General features: G+C 45.1%; 1 protein-coding gene across 5 annotated transcripts in view; it reads right to left on the bottom strand.

The window, feature by feature from the left end:
* Positions 1-9,671, bottom strand: part of SLC2A3 (solute carrier family 2 member 3) — an 18,185-nt gene extending 8,514 nt beyond the window's left edge. For 2 of the 5 annotated variants that reach the window (XM_028490985.2, XM_028490986.2), the window contains exons 1-6: positions 9,510-9,671; positions 7,805-7,897; positions 7,101-7,261; positions 6,036-6,276; positions 5,411-5,573; positions 4,936-5,123 (exon numbers count right to left, since the gene is read on the bottom strand). In XM_028490985.2, coding sequence (XP_028346786.1) covers positions 4,936-5,123; positions 5,411-5,573; positions 6,036-6,276; positions 7,101-7,261; positions 7,805-7,897; positions 9,510-9,524 — 861 coding nt within the window. In that variant the 5' untranslated portion in view covers positions 9,525-9,671. The other 3 variants (XM_055085460.1, XM_055085459.1, XM_028490987.2) reach the window with 3 other exon arrangements.
* Positions 9,672-13,513: the final 3,842 nt, after the last annotated feature.

Genomic DNA, 13,513 nt, shown 5'->3' with positions numbered 1-13,513 from the left:
GCGGTGACCTGGGCGGGGGGGGGGGGGGGGGGGAGGGAGGAGAGAAGAAACAGTCAAAACTCTTGATGGATGATTGCCTCTTATTAAGGAGACGTATATATCAGGAGAACTCAGCCTGTGAGCGGTATGAAAACAACAAAAACTTAACGATTTAGGTAATGAATGAGGAACACGAAAGAACTGAAGAGCTTATCGGGAAATACATAGGTGAGCATGCAGAGTAAACTTGGGGAAAGTGGCAAGAAAATTGGGGAAAAGGGAGAAGTTAAGAGAACTGCTGGGTTTAGTCGGTTTGGAAGCATTCAAAAAGCAGCCCCAGGTAAGAACAAGCACAGAGCTGTGCTCAGGAACAGAAAGAGCTGTGAGGGCAGAGTAAAATGCCTTAGGATTGCGAAGAACAATTGACTCTGGAAACAGCTAGATCCAGCGTACGCTCACCCGTACCCCAGATTCCACAGAAGCCCGAGTACTGGTGGTGTGTCGTCATCACCAGGCTGCTCTTAACTGCCTCGCGTAATCTACAGGATCAACCTACTGTGTCCTTGGTCCCGTCTGAAATTCTTCCCGTTCACTTAATAATGGACTGCTATCCCCCACCCACCCACCAGGGGGCGAGCACAAGCTCACTCCCAACCCCAGATGGAGACATTTTGTGAGGGGCTGTGCAGTACTCAACCCAGCCATCACTCACCGTGCTAGGAATAATTCCAGTGCGCGTGATCTTACTTTCCACCTCAAGGTAGCTCAATTTTTACGCCTGAGAACCCCAATCTTTCCTCATCTTAAACTCCTTCCCTCTCAGGTCAGACAGTGGCAGGCCAGGAGTTTCAGTTCCCCAAACTGACCTTGCCTCCCAGGCATCTAGTATCCCTGAAGCCCCGCCAGGGCACTGCTTTCTGTGTAATCCTCTCCTTTTAGTAAAAACCTCTTCTTTTTCTCTCATCATTTACTACTCTTGAGGGCCTTCCCACCTTTTCATCCCTTCTCTTCTTTTATTTTCAAGTAAGTTACCTTAGTGAATGAAAATACCTTTCTCCCTACAAATACTGCATCCATAACACACAACACATTAATATATTGTGCACTCACAATCGACCACAACAGGAAGGACAACTGGAATTCTCTCTCCTAAGTATCCAGGGAATCCCATAGGTCATAGAACAGATGGCTGGACACCGACCCAGGCCCACAAACAAATCCCAGGTCCTTTCAAGGTCTGAGGCTTCCAGAGAAATCCTCCTGCTGGCTCTCAGACCCACACTCGTAATCAGCACAACCAAGCAGCCCCTGATCCCCTGAACACTCAACCGGTTTCATCCTCACATTCTCAGTAGCCTGTAATTGTATTAAAGAAAAAAAAAAGCCAAACGAGAGACAAACACAACTTCTCCAGGTGACTTTCCCTACCACAGGAAGGTGAATCAAACGGGGATAAATCCTTTATAGGAAATGACATCCAAAGAGAACTGGTAGAACTCTGGCACTGCAGGCTGGGGAAGAAATGGAAAGGCTTTAAGATGGCTAGGTGACTCCGTATAAAAGAGAGCACAGCCATCACCGTTAAGGCTTGCCTTTCGGAGCGTACCCCAAACAAGCAAAAACCAGTAACTGTATCGTTCCTACCTTCGCTGTCCCCATGGCTCTAAATTAATTCCTTTCAAATTTTCAATAAAGATCTAGAAGTGGGATTCCAGAGACCCCTCTTCCAGCCAACAAAACCTCCAAAATGTCCTTCTCAGCTGCAAGTCTTGCCGTAGGTCCTCGGCACCGCTCCAACGTCTCACGCACCCCCTAGGATGGGCGCCTATTTATAAGCTCCGCAAAGGGCGGAGCCTGGGCGACAAGCCCCCCAGCCCCACCCCGCCCCCGCCCCCAGTGGTCTCCGGACCTCCCGGAATTTTGTGACCTCAATCTCTGCCCCACCCTAGACCACACCCCCCCATCTCTTTAAAACCACATCCTCCACCCTCCCTACTCCGTGGTTTTTTTTTTCTAAGCTCGTCCTCCTTCCCTCTTCAAAGAGCAGCTACAGCCTCTTAGTTTAACAGACAAAAATCTACCAGAAAAGCCTGGAGGGAGGGCAGATACACATTATTTTTTGGTCTCGCAAGTGCTCAGAACTGAATCAATCCGTAAAGAGATGAGAATAAACGCTATCTATATAAAGCAACGTCGAGCGGGTGCTACTATATGAGAGTTAACGTTGTTTGACGGAGTGTAAACAGAAACTATTCCTAATCCTAGGAATTTATCAGCTGCTCTTTGATTGTAGACTGTGTCTACAATCTTGAAGGGGAGGGAAGGACAGTCTGAGAGAAGGAAAGCGAGTGAGGGAAGAATTGGAAGAATTTTGGGCTCTACGTGTCCTCTGATGAGCATCCTGTCTCCTGGGAGAAAACCCGAGTGTCTAGGAGCCAAACCAACTCTCCTGGGCTGCAGAAAGGAGAGAATCAGCTGCGCATGGGACACAGTCCAAACTCCTGAAAAGATGGCACTCACAACTCCCCACCCATTCTGAATTCTACCCATTCTGCAGTGTTTTGCCTCTAGTCTCGGGTTTACAGTACCTAGAGAGAGGCCAACGATCAAACTCCGTTAAACAGGTATTTGCGGAGCACATACTACCCATCAGATGGATTCATCAGTATATAGGACAAAAAAGTCCTGGCCCTCAAGTGATTTATGGTGCTTCCCTTCTTCCACTTAAAACATTAAAAAGGTACCTCCGCAACGGGAGAGGCCGCGACAGAGGGAGGCCCGCGTACCACAAAAACAACAAACAAACAAACAAACAAAAAAAGAAACACTGGTCTCAGACCTCAAGATAACAAGGGAACAGGATCTATATCGCTCAGTCCCTCAGGTTTGGTTTAGGGGTTTATGATTTCACCCAGAGTACCTGCCCTCGTAGCAGCCAGTATTCATCAGACTTTTTGATGAACATATGCTTGGACAATGGGAGTGACCGTCTCCAGAAACAAGTCTTCAAATCCCTACAACCTAAGATAGAAACTATGTATATTTTCCAAAATAAGATTCAGGCTGAGCTCTTGGAAACTGAGATATGGAGTGTCATCCTCATTGAAAACTGCTGCTCTAGGAGAGAAGCGTGGAATTAAAAAAAAAAAAAAAAAAAAAAAAAAATCGAAGAATATTTAATAATATAAAGCTTGTGAGGAAAGACGTTTGAACAGTTAAAACTAGAGATGAATAGCTATGGCAATTCTCTTCCTTACATAAAAGCTCACATATCAAAAACCTAACACATATATGTGCATCTCAAGCAAACTTCTTACAGTAAAATCTTGCTGCCTGGTGCCATGGAGCTAGGCCACATCATCTTACCTAATAGGCAGTTTACTCTGCTGGGTAAACACTATCCAGCCTCTTACCCCTCTGCCTTTAAGGGAAATTAGAAAACATTGTTTGTTCAAAGGTAGGTTGGAAAACGGACTTTCACACACCATTTCCTGAAAGGGCGGGGGTAGGGGCTGGGGGATGGGTAGGTCCTGCTGGCAGAGCACCCATCTATCATTTGTAACTTTCCCAGGGTGGTCTTTTTCTGATCCTGTTTTGCAGGGCTTCGACTCGGAGAAGGCAAGCAGGCACCTGGGGTATAGAATTGAAGAAGGAGGTCCTTCTCAGGACACGTCTTGTATCTGGACGCCTCACTCTAGTCCCAGCCTCGCTGTTCTGGAAAGTCTTGAGAGTATATTTGATTACAGTGGTTTTTCAAATGTGGAAATTTGAGATTGAGATCCATCAAAACCACCTGAGAGGCTTTTTCAAACTATCTTTCCTCCCAAGGTCTGATATAACAGCCTCTAAGTCCTCAGGAGATGCACTGCTATTTCAAACACAAGCATCCTTGTGGTGCGTTAGGGAGAAAAGGCTAAGGACAAACTTAGTATTTTGAGTTATCACGTGTTTTGCAAAACGCATTGTCACAAAACGATTTGATCACACTGATCCCATTATGATGGGAAACACTCAGGGTGTGAATCAGTACTTAGAAGGGGGACAGGGGTGGGTGTTTTTCATATCCAAATATTTTATCTGCAAAAAGATAGGTGTAGGAATACCCTCTCTGCCCACAACCAAGACTCAAGAGCAGAAGCTGATCTTTGCATAGAATACAATGGCTACCTGCCCACTGATGGCTTCCATTTTACCTCACACTTAACTATCGTAGTCACTATTCTAAGTTGTAAAAAATGTAGAGAATGATAAGCCCAGCTCACTCTGAAGTTGCCTGTGTGCCCACACACCTCCTCATTGCTCCCCAGGGCTTTACACTGATGTTAAATTGTACCGTCCTGGGAAAAAACCCAAGGTGTATCAACTCTCAGATCTGCTTTGATTATATGGCCTATGTTATCACTGATAACATCATGTAATAAGACAGACCAGAGTTAGAGAGGACTGAAAAATTTTAAAATGAGTGGTCAGAAAAAGAGGATGAATAAAAATGGACAAATCGTGATACTCTATATATTAAAAAAAAAATCTAGAAGAGGACAAATGTTAACTATAAGTTCCAAGGCTAAGGGTGACAAACTTTTAATTGATTCTCTCATCTTTCCATATGGAAAACATGTACTATAGATAATTTTAAGAAGTAGGGAATTCCCTGGCAGTCCAATGGTTAGGACTCCGTGCTTCCACTACAGGGGGCATGGGTTTGATCCCTGGTTGGGGAACTAGGATCCAGCCAAAAAAAATAAAAAATAAATAAATAAAAATGAAAAAATTTTAAAAACGAAATGGAAACCTGGATAAAGAGCATTTTTTGAGAGGCTGCTCTGTGGCAAGCATTGTGAGGGACCCCTGGATATAAAAGAAGGTGAGCAACGGCCAATGCTCTTCACCTCTCTCTGGTCAGGTGTTTTAAGTGGAATATTGTAGGACACGTTTGACATACAAGCGGGCACTCACAGCGTTGATCCCCGAGAGCTGCTGAGAGAGCTGGAGCATGATGGAGATGATGATGGGCTGTCGGTAGTTGGGGGCTCGGAAGAGCTCCACCACAGTGACTTTTTTTTCCTGTGCCATCCTTATACTCTCATCTTTCATCTCCTGGATGTCCTGAGCCACATCCTGGGTGCCCCACAGTCGCTGGAGAACTGGTGAAAAGCATGAAGAGGAAAGGTTAATGATAAGGTACTGTCCCGAATTCCTTTTCCCCGTGAGACGGATGGGGAGAAGCCGCCCAGATGAGCGCGGCCTCTGGCGGCTCAATCAGCATCTGGCTTTAACTCGCCTTCCCACCCCATCCTTCAGGGGCTGCAAGCTTCTGACTTAAGCATAGTCAGACAGGGAAAGGAGATGACAAAAACCAGATCCAATGTCCTCATCCTAAAACAAACCACAAGCCTAAGCTTCCTACGGCGAAGGTGTGAAGGGTACTCACTCTCCTTAGCGCTTTCCTCTTCCTTTCTGTTAATGAGCAAGAATCTAGGACTTTCAGGGCAAAATGGAAGGGCAGCACATTGGAGGATGGCTGGGATTATGGTGAAGCCCAAGAGCAGGGGCCAGAGCTCTTCAGTCCCCAAGATGATTTTTAGACCAAAGATCTAGAAACCAGACAAAGACAATACTATAAATTCCATACTTTACAGGCTACAAGTTGATTTAAAAAAAATGTTCAGAAGATCATCTGTTCTTTTATCACGGGAAAAGATAGTCTCTTCTACTTTTTCTACCCTGCCTGCTTCCTTAGCCATCTGTGAACTATAGTAATATTAATTAATGTCTGAAACATACATAGTTGAATATGTGCCAGACGTTCTTTTTTTAAATTGAAGTATAGTTGATTTACAATGTTGTGTTAATTACTGCTGTACAGCACAGTGATTTGGTTATGCATATATATATATATATATATATATATTTTTTTTAAAATATATTCTTTTCCATTATGGTTTATCATAGGATACTGAATACAGTTCTCTGTGCCAGACATTCTCTTGACTGTCTTCTCCATGTAAATTCATTTAATGAGGTGTGAAACTAACCCTCAATAAGTTCTAGAGTACCTGGGCCACCAGAATCCCGATAACGATGCCCAGCTGGTTGAGCGTGCCAAAGGCCCCCCGCAGGGCAGTGGGAGAGATCTCTCCAATGTACATGGGCACGAATCCTGTGCAGAGCCCACAGAAGAGGCCAATAACCAGTCGGCCCAGGATCAGCATTTCAAATGACTCCGCTATTTTGCAGAACCCCATAAGGCAGCCACCAGCGATGGCCAGCAGGTTGACAATAAGCATTGAATTGCGCCTGAAAGATTAAACAAAAACAAGTGAAGTTAGCAAAATAGACCTGATCTCCCCCTTCTCTCCTAATCATTCTACTCTTCTCCAGGCTCATACGTCTTTTGGTCTAATTTTTCCACTTTCTAGTATCAGAACATATCTGGTTGGGATAATCAAGATCAATGGTTCTTACACCTCAGTATGCATAAAACTCACCTAGAGAACTCGTTAAAGATTCTCCCCTCTACGTCCTAGCTGTAGGCTAGGATTTTAGCAAGCACTTTAAGGCCAGTTGTTCTCAAAGTGGTTCACAAACTAACAGCATCAGCTAGAAATTTGCTAGAAATTAAAATTGTCCCACAGACTAATCATTAGGCCTGAATCGGGGCTGGAGCCCAGCAATCTGTGGGACTAGTTTTCCCTTGATGGGAATTTGAGGTGCTCTCATTCAAATGTATCATCACCTCCCTGCTCTAAGCCTCAACACTTGTCCTCAGTGCAACCAGTATAGCCCCCTTCCTTGCCCAGTTTCTGATCAAGACCTTCCAAACCGGGACTTCCCTGGTGGCGCAGTGGTTAAGAATCCACCTGCCAATGCAGGGAACACAGGTTCGAGCCTTGGTCTGGGAGGATCCCACATGCCGCGGAGCAGCTAAGCCCGCGCGCCACAACTACTGAAGCCCGCGCGCCTAGAGCCTGAGCTCCGCAACAAGAGAAGCCACTGCAGTGAGAAGCGCGCGCACAGCAACGGAGAGTAGCCCCCGCTCAACGCAACTAGAGAAAGCCTGCGCGCAGCAACCAAGACCCAACTCAGCCAAAAAAAAAAAAAAAAAAAAAAAGTATTAATACCTGCCAAACCGGTTGACAAAGAGTCCAACAGAAAAGGAGCCAACCATACCACCAACGGAGAAGATGGCCACAGACAAGGACCACAGGGATGTGAGTACCGCCTCATTGGGAGGGTTTTTAAACCTCTCTTGCGAAGTGTAATTGATAAAGTCCTTTATGATCTGCAAATTAAAATGGTTGGTGGGAGAAGAGACGGTTACAACTGGAGGAGAAAAGAAACAAACATTGGGGATCTTCCCCTCCCTAAGAGAACAGCATTACAGTTACTTTCTAGGTAGTGGATCAAGGGAGTAAACAGATGGCAATGGAAGAGACGGGTGACACACTGGAGTTAATGTTACCAGCTCTGAAAAGAATACTTTTTTGTCTGTCCTGAAAATTCCAGTAGGTAGTAGTACTGATGTACTCTTGTTCAGTGACTATCCCAGCCGCCCTCCCGCCCTGAGACTTTGTAACTAACCCCTAAGGGATGATAAAGGAAGTGTGTCACCGTAGGGTGAGAGGAAGAATGGGTATAGTCCAGGGTACAGGGAGCCCCTGAGCCTTTTGCCTTGATCAATCATTCAATTAGAGCCCCACCAATATCATTCCCCCTCTAGGTCTTAGCCAAGCTACGTACCAAGTCTGTCTAAACTTGTTAACTCTGGAAACACTACCTAAAGGAATAATTACCCTATTCCAAACTCTAGCTGCCTGGCACTCACCGCCTCAGGAGCATTGATGACTCCAGTGTTGTAGCCAAACTGGAAAGAGCCTATTGTAGCAATCGTGATGGCAAAGATCAGAGGGGCGGTGACCTGGGCGGGGGGGGGGGGGGGGAGGGGGGAGAGAAGAAACAGTCAAAACTCTTGATGGATGATTGCCTCTTATTAAGGAGACGTATATATCAGGAGAACTCAGCCTGTGAGCGGTATGAAAACAACAAAAACTTAACGATTTAGGTAATGAATGAGGAACACGAAAGAACTGAAGAGCTTATCGGGAAATACATAGGTGAGCATGCAGAGTAAACTTGGGGAAAGTGGCAAGAAAATTGGGGAAAAGGGAGAAGTTAAGAGAACTGCTGGGTTTAGTCGGTTTGGAAGCATTCAAAAAGCAGCCCCAGGTAAGAACAAGCACAGAGCTGTGCTCAGGAACAGAAAGAGCTGTGAGGGCAGAGTAAAATGCCTTAGGATTGCGAAGAACAATTGACTCTGGAAACAGCTAGATCCAGCGTACGCTCACCCGTACCCCAGATTCCACAGAAGCCCGAGTACTGGTGGTGTGTCGTCATCACCAGGCTGCTCTTAACTGCCTCGCGTAATCTACAGGATCAACCTACTGTGTCCTTGGTCCCGTCTGAAATTCTTCCCGTTCACTTAATAATGGACTGCTATCCCCCACCCACCCACCAGGGGGCGAGCACAAGCTCACTCCCAACCCCAGATGGAGACATTTTGTGAGGGGCTGTGCAGTACTCAACCCAGCCATCACTCACCGTGCTAGGAATAATTCCAGTGCGCGTGATCTTACTTTCCACCTCAAGGTAGCTCAATTTTTACGCCTGAGAACCCCAATCTTTCCTCATCTTAAACTCCTTCCCTCTCAGGTCAGACAGTGGCAGGCCAGGAGTTTCAGTTCCCCAAACTGACCTTGCCTCCCAGGCATCTAGTATCCCTGAAGCCCCGCCAGGGCACTGCTTTCTGTGTAATCCTCTCCTTTTAGTAAAAACCTCTTCTTTTTCTCTCATCATTTACTACTCTTGAGGGCCTTCCCACCTTTTCATCCCTTCTCTTCTTTTATTTTCAAGTAAGTTACCTTAGTGAATGAAAATACCTTTCTCCCTACAAATACTGCATCCATAACACACAACACATTAATATATTGTGCACTCACAATCGACCACAACAGGAAGGACAACTGGAATTCTCTCTCCTAAGTATCCAGGGAATCCCATAGGTCATAGAACAGATGGCTGGACACCGACCCAGGCCCACAAACAAATCCCAGGTCCTTTCAAGGTCTGAGGCTTCCAGAGAAATCCTCCTGCTGGCTCTCAGACCCACACTCGTAATCAGCACAACCAAGCAGCCCCTGATCCCCTGAACACTCAACCGGTTTCATCCTCACATTCTCAGTAGCCTGTAATTGTATTAAAGAAAAAAAAAAGCCAAACGAGAGACAAACACAACTTCTCCAGGTGACTTTCCCTACCACAGGAAGGTGAATCAAACGGGGATAAATCCTTTATAGGAAATGACATCCAAAGAGAACTGGTAGAACTCTGGCACTGCAGGCTGGGGAAGAAATGGAAAGGCTTTAAGATGGCTAGGTGACTCCGTATAAAAGAGAGCACAGCCATCACCGTTAAGGCTTGCCTTTCGGAGCGTACCCCAAACAAGCAAAAACCAGTAACTGTATCGTTCCTACCTTCGCTGTCCCCATGGCTCTAAATTAATTCCTTTCAAATTTTCAATAAAGATCTAGAAGTGGGATTCCAGAGACCCCTCTTCCAGCCAACAAAACCTCCAAAATGTCCTTCTCAGCTGCAAGTCTTGCCGTAGGTCCTCGGCACCGCTCCAACGTCTCCTCACGCACCCCCTAGGATGGGCGCCTATTTATAAGCTCCGCAAAGGGCGGAGCCTGGGCGACAAGCCCCCCAGCCCCACCCCGCCCCCGCCCCCAGTGGTCTCCGGACCTCCCGGAATTTTGTGACCTCAATCTCTGCCCCACCCTAGACCACACCCCCCCATCTCTTTAAAACCACATCCTCCACCCTCCCTACTCCGTGGTTTTTTTTTTCTAAGCTCGTCCTCCTTCCCTCTTCAAAGAGCAGCTACAGCCTCTTAGTTTAACAGACAAAAATCTACCAGAAAAGCCTGGAGGGAGGGCAGATACACATTATTTTTTGGTCTCGCAAGTGCTCAGAACTGAATCAATCCGTAAAGAGATGAGAATAAACGCTATCTATATAAAGCAACGTCGAGCGGGTGCTACTATATGAGAGTTAACGTTGTTTGACGGAGTGTAAACAGAAACTATTCCTAATCCTAGGAATTTATCAGCTGCTCTTTGATTGTAGACTGTGTCTACAATCTTGAAGGGGAGGGAAGGACAGTCTGAGAGAAGGAAAGCGAGTGAGGGAAGAATTGGAAGAATTTTGGGCTCTACGTGTCCTCTGATGAGCATCCTGTCTCCTGGGAGAAAACCCGAGTGTCTAGGAGCCAAACCAACTCTCCTGGGCTGCAGAAAGGAGAGAATCAGCTGCGCATGGGACACAGTCCAAACTCCTGAAAAGATGGCACTCACAACTCCCCACCCATTCTGAATTCTACCCATTCTGCAGTGTTTTGCCTCTAGTCTCGGGTTTACAGTACCTAGAGAGAGGCCAACGATCAAACTCCGTTAAACAGGTATTTGCGGAGCACATACTACCCATCAGATGGATTCATCAGTATATAGGACAAAAAAGTCCTGGCCCTCAAGTGATTTATGGTGCTTCCCTTCTTCCACTTAAAACATTAAAAAGGTACGAGGGGCTTCCCTGGTGGCACAGTGGTTGAGAGCTGGTGGCACAGTGTTTGAGAGTCCGCCTGCCGATGCAGGGGACACGGGTTCGTGCCCCGGTCCGGGAAGATCCCACGTGCCACGGAGCGGCTGGGCCCGTGAGCCATGGCCGCTGAGCCTGCGCGTCCGGAGCCTGTGCTCCGCAACGGGAGAGGCCACAGAGTGAGAGGCCCGCGTACCACAAAAAACACAAAAACAAACAAAAAAATAAAAATAAAAAAAAAATAAAAAGGGACGAGGCCAACCGATTCTTACACAACTGGAGATAATTAGCAATATCATATTCCTTCTGGGCTGTGAATTTCTTGAAAGAAAAGGGTGAGATAAATATCTGATTTCTAAGCCATACAAGCAAAGTGAGCAAGATGAGTAGGAAAAACAGATAAGAAAAAATGTGATCACAGGAAGATGAAGGAAAATAAAAGGAGAGAGAAGTGCTCCTGTGTGAGAGGTAACGAAGGAGGACAAGTTCGTTGTAGGTAGAGTTGGGTGGCTTTGCTGGGGGGAAATATCAGTAGTCAAATTCCTAATGCCTGTTAATCTGTAGCCTAGCAGGCCCTGCAGGGGAAGAGCGGGTGGGGCGCGACAAGCCGGTAAAGAGGTAGAATTATGCTAGAGGAGCCACTGAAGAAAGTGCACCTTCCTTTGGGGTTTTGGTTGGGAGCCTGGAATTCAAACTGATACTACTGGACCTGAAACAGACCACATCGTGTGGTCTTTCCTGAAATGAGGATTTTTTTTAAAAAAAACTGAAGTATAACTGACTTACATTATTATATTAGTTTTAGGTGCACAACATACTGATTCGATATTTTTATACATTACAAAACGAAACCACTAAATGAGGATATTTTCTAAACCTCATTGTTAGCTGAGAGAACTGGCGATGAGCGAAACGTGACATCCAAAAAAACCTTCCCTGAGGTCATCCCTCCCCTCCCCCACTCTCCCAGGCTTCCAGGAAACCCTGAGCCTAGAGGCCCCTTTAGTTACCACAGCAACTGAATTTAGCAGCCAAAGGACAAAATATCCTGTATGGCAGCGCTGCCAATAAACATTCAATCTGAGTCATTTATGTAATATTAAGTTTTCTAAGTGGCCGCATTAAAATTTTTAAAAGAAAAACATAGGAAACAAGAATAATTAATTTTAATCATTATTTTATTTGACCTGATATAGCCAAAATAATACTATTTGAGTTTGATTAAATTATAATTGATTTATAAATATATTAAACTATAATTGATTAAATTGTAATCAATTTAAAAATTATTAAGATAGTTTACATTTTTCCTACTAAGTCTTTGAAATCCAGTGTGTATCTTACATCCCCACTTAGACTCTGTTTTCTACAGCTAAAGTAATATATGTCGTTCTAATCAAAACAACGAAGTTGTGTTTAGCGGGAAAATATTTTAAACGGCTTCAATTTTAAATGAACTAAAATTAGCAATTTGGTTCCTCAGTCCCACCAGCCACATAAGTGCTCAGCAGCCCCCGGAGGCTGGAGGCTGGACCCTGGAGCCTCACAGTGACATGTGCCCACGCGAGTCTTTTCTCCATTCTTTGACTTTTATTTATTATTTGTCTCACAATGTCATTCTTCTTCTTCTTCTTCTTCTTCTTCTTTTTTTTTCCCACGCAGCTTGTGGGCTCTTAGTTCTCTGACCAGGGATCGAACCCACACCTTTAGCAATGAAAGCGCAGAGTCCTAACCACTGGACTGCCAGGGAATTCCCTCACAATGTCATTCTTGGCTCTAAATCACTGTCTTTTATTTCTCCCTCCCTCTTGCCTTAGAATAATTATTCCTTAATGTTTTGGAAGAGTAAATGGCACCTGTGAAAGTAAAAAGTAGGTCTTTTTGCCCTTCATTCACTCAGAGCAGGCTCCAATGTAATTCCAGAACACAGGTATTTTTCCAATACTTATTGAAAGAACAGATGAAATCATCGTAAAGGCCTAGGGTTATACCTGTCCCAAATAATTTGTGTAAAACCAGTGTCGTGAAACAATACTGAGGGTCAAGATTTATATGTCTGAAATCTGTAGTTATTTTCTCCTTGGTAGAAAAAGAGGGAGGGTGAAGGGGAGAAAGATCTGAAACTTGTTTTCTCAGGCTAAACTCAGTCTGAGAAAATTACTTTTAAGAAAGCTAAGCAGCTTAGAGGGAGAGAGAACACTTCTATCAATGTATATTTTTAAACGGTAACAACTGGAATTCAGCTGGATCTCAGGAATCTAAAAGTATGCTGAACATATTGAGATGAATACTCCTTGAGCAAGTGGGACTTAATATAAGTTCTTGCTTCTCAGAAACCAGATCAGGAACCGGACTTGTTCCCAGGGTGACAGGGATCTCCAAGTTAGGCAACCCTCACTGTGGGCCACAGATAACAGTTGCTCAATACGACTGTTTGCTGATGTGTTGGGGGGATTGGCTGGGAGACTAGGGTCTTGGGTGCACTTTGGAAGCAGGCACCACGAGATTCCAAGCTCCAGCCAGTCTGGAGCCACAGCTCTGGTGACCAGTCTCCACGGAGAATGCCAGCGGAGGAAATGTGGTCGATAAATTTCAAAATGGAATAGGTTGGGGAGGAATGCTATGAAATCCCCACCTAATAGTTTAATGGAGGTCTGCTAAGAAGAATGGGAATGAATGAATCATGACCTGAAATCTCTTAGATCCAAATGCAGGTAATCTGCACCGTGAATCTCAATCTCCTTTTCGGGTTGCCCTGTGAGAGGATGTTTGGTAATATGATAACCAAGCAGGAAAACAAACAGATCCCAAATCCTAAAACCAGGGAACAAAGGGCTGTAAACACATTTACCTGTCAAAGTAAAGACAGGGAAAACTACCTCTT

Source organism: Physeter macrocephalus, chromosome 6, assembly GCF_002837175.3.
Source record: "Physeter macrocephalus isolate SW-GA chromosome 6, ASM283717v5, whole genome shotgun sequence".
Classification (NCBI taxonomy): Eukaryota; Metazoa; Chordata; class Mammalia; order Artiodactyla; family Physeteridae; genus Physeter; species Physeter macrocephalus.
This window is presented reverse-complemented; position numbering and strand designations above follow the sequence as displayed.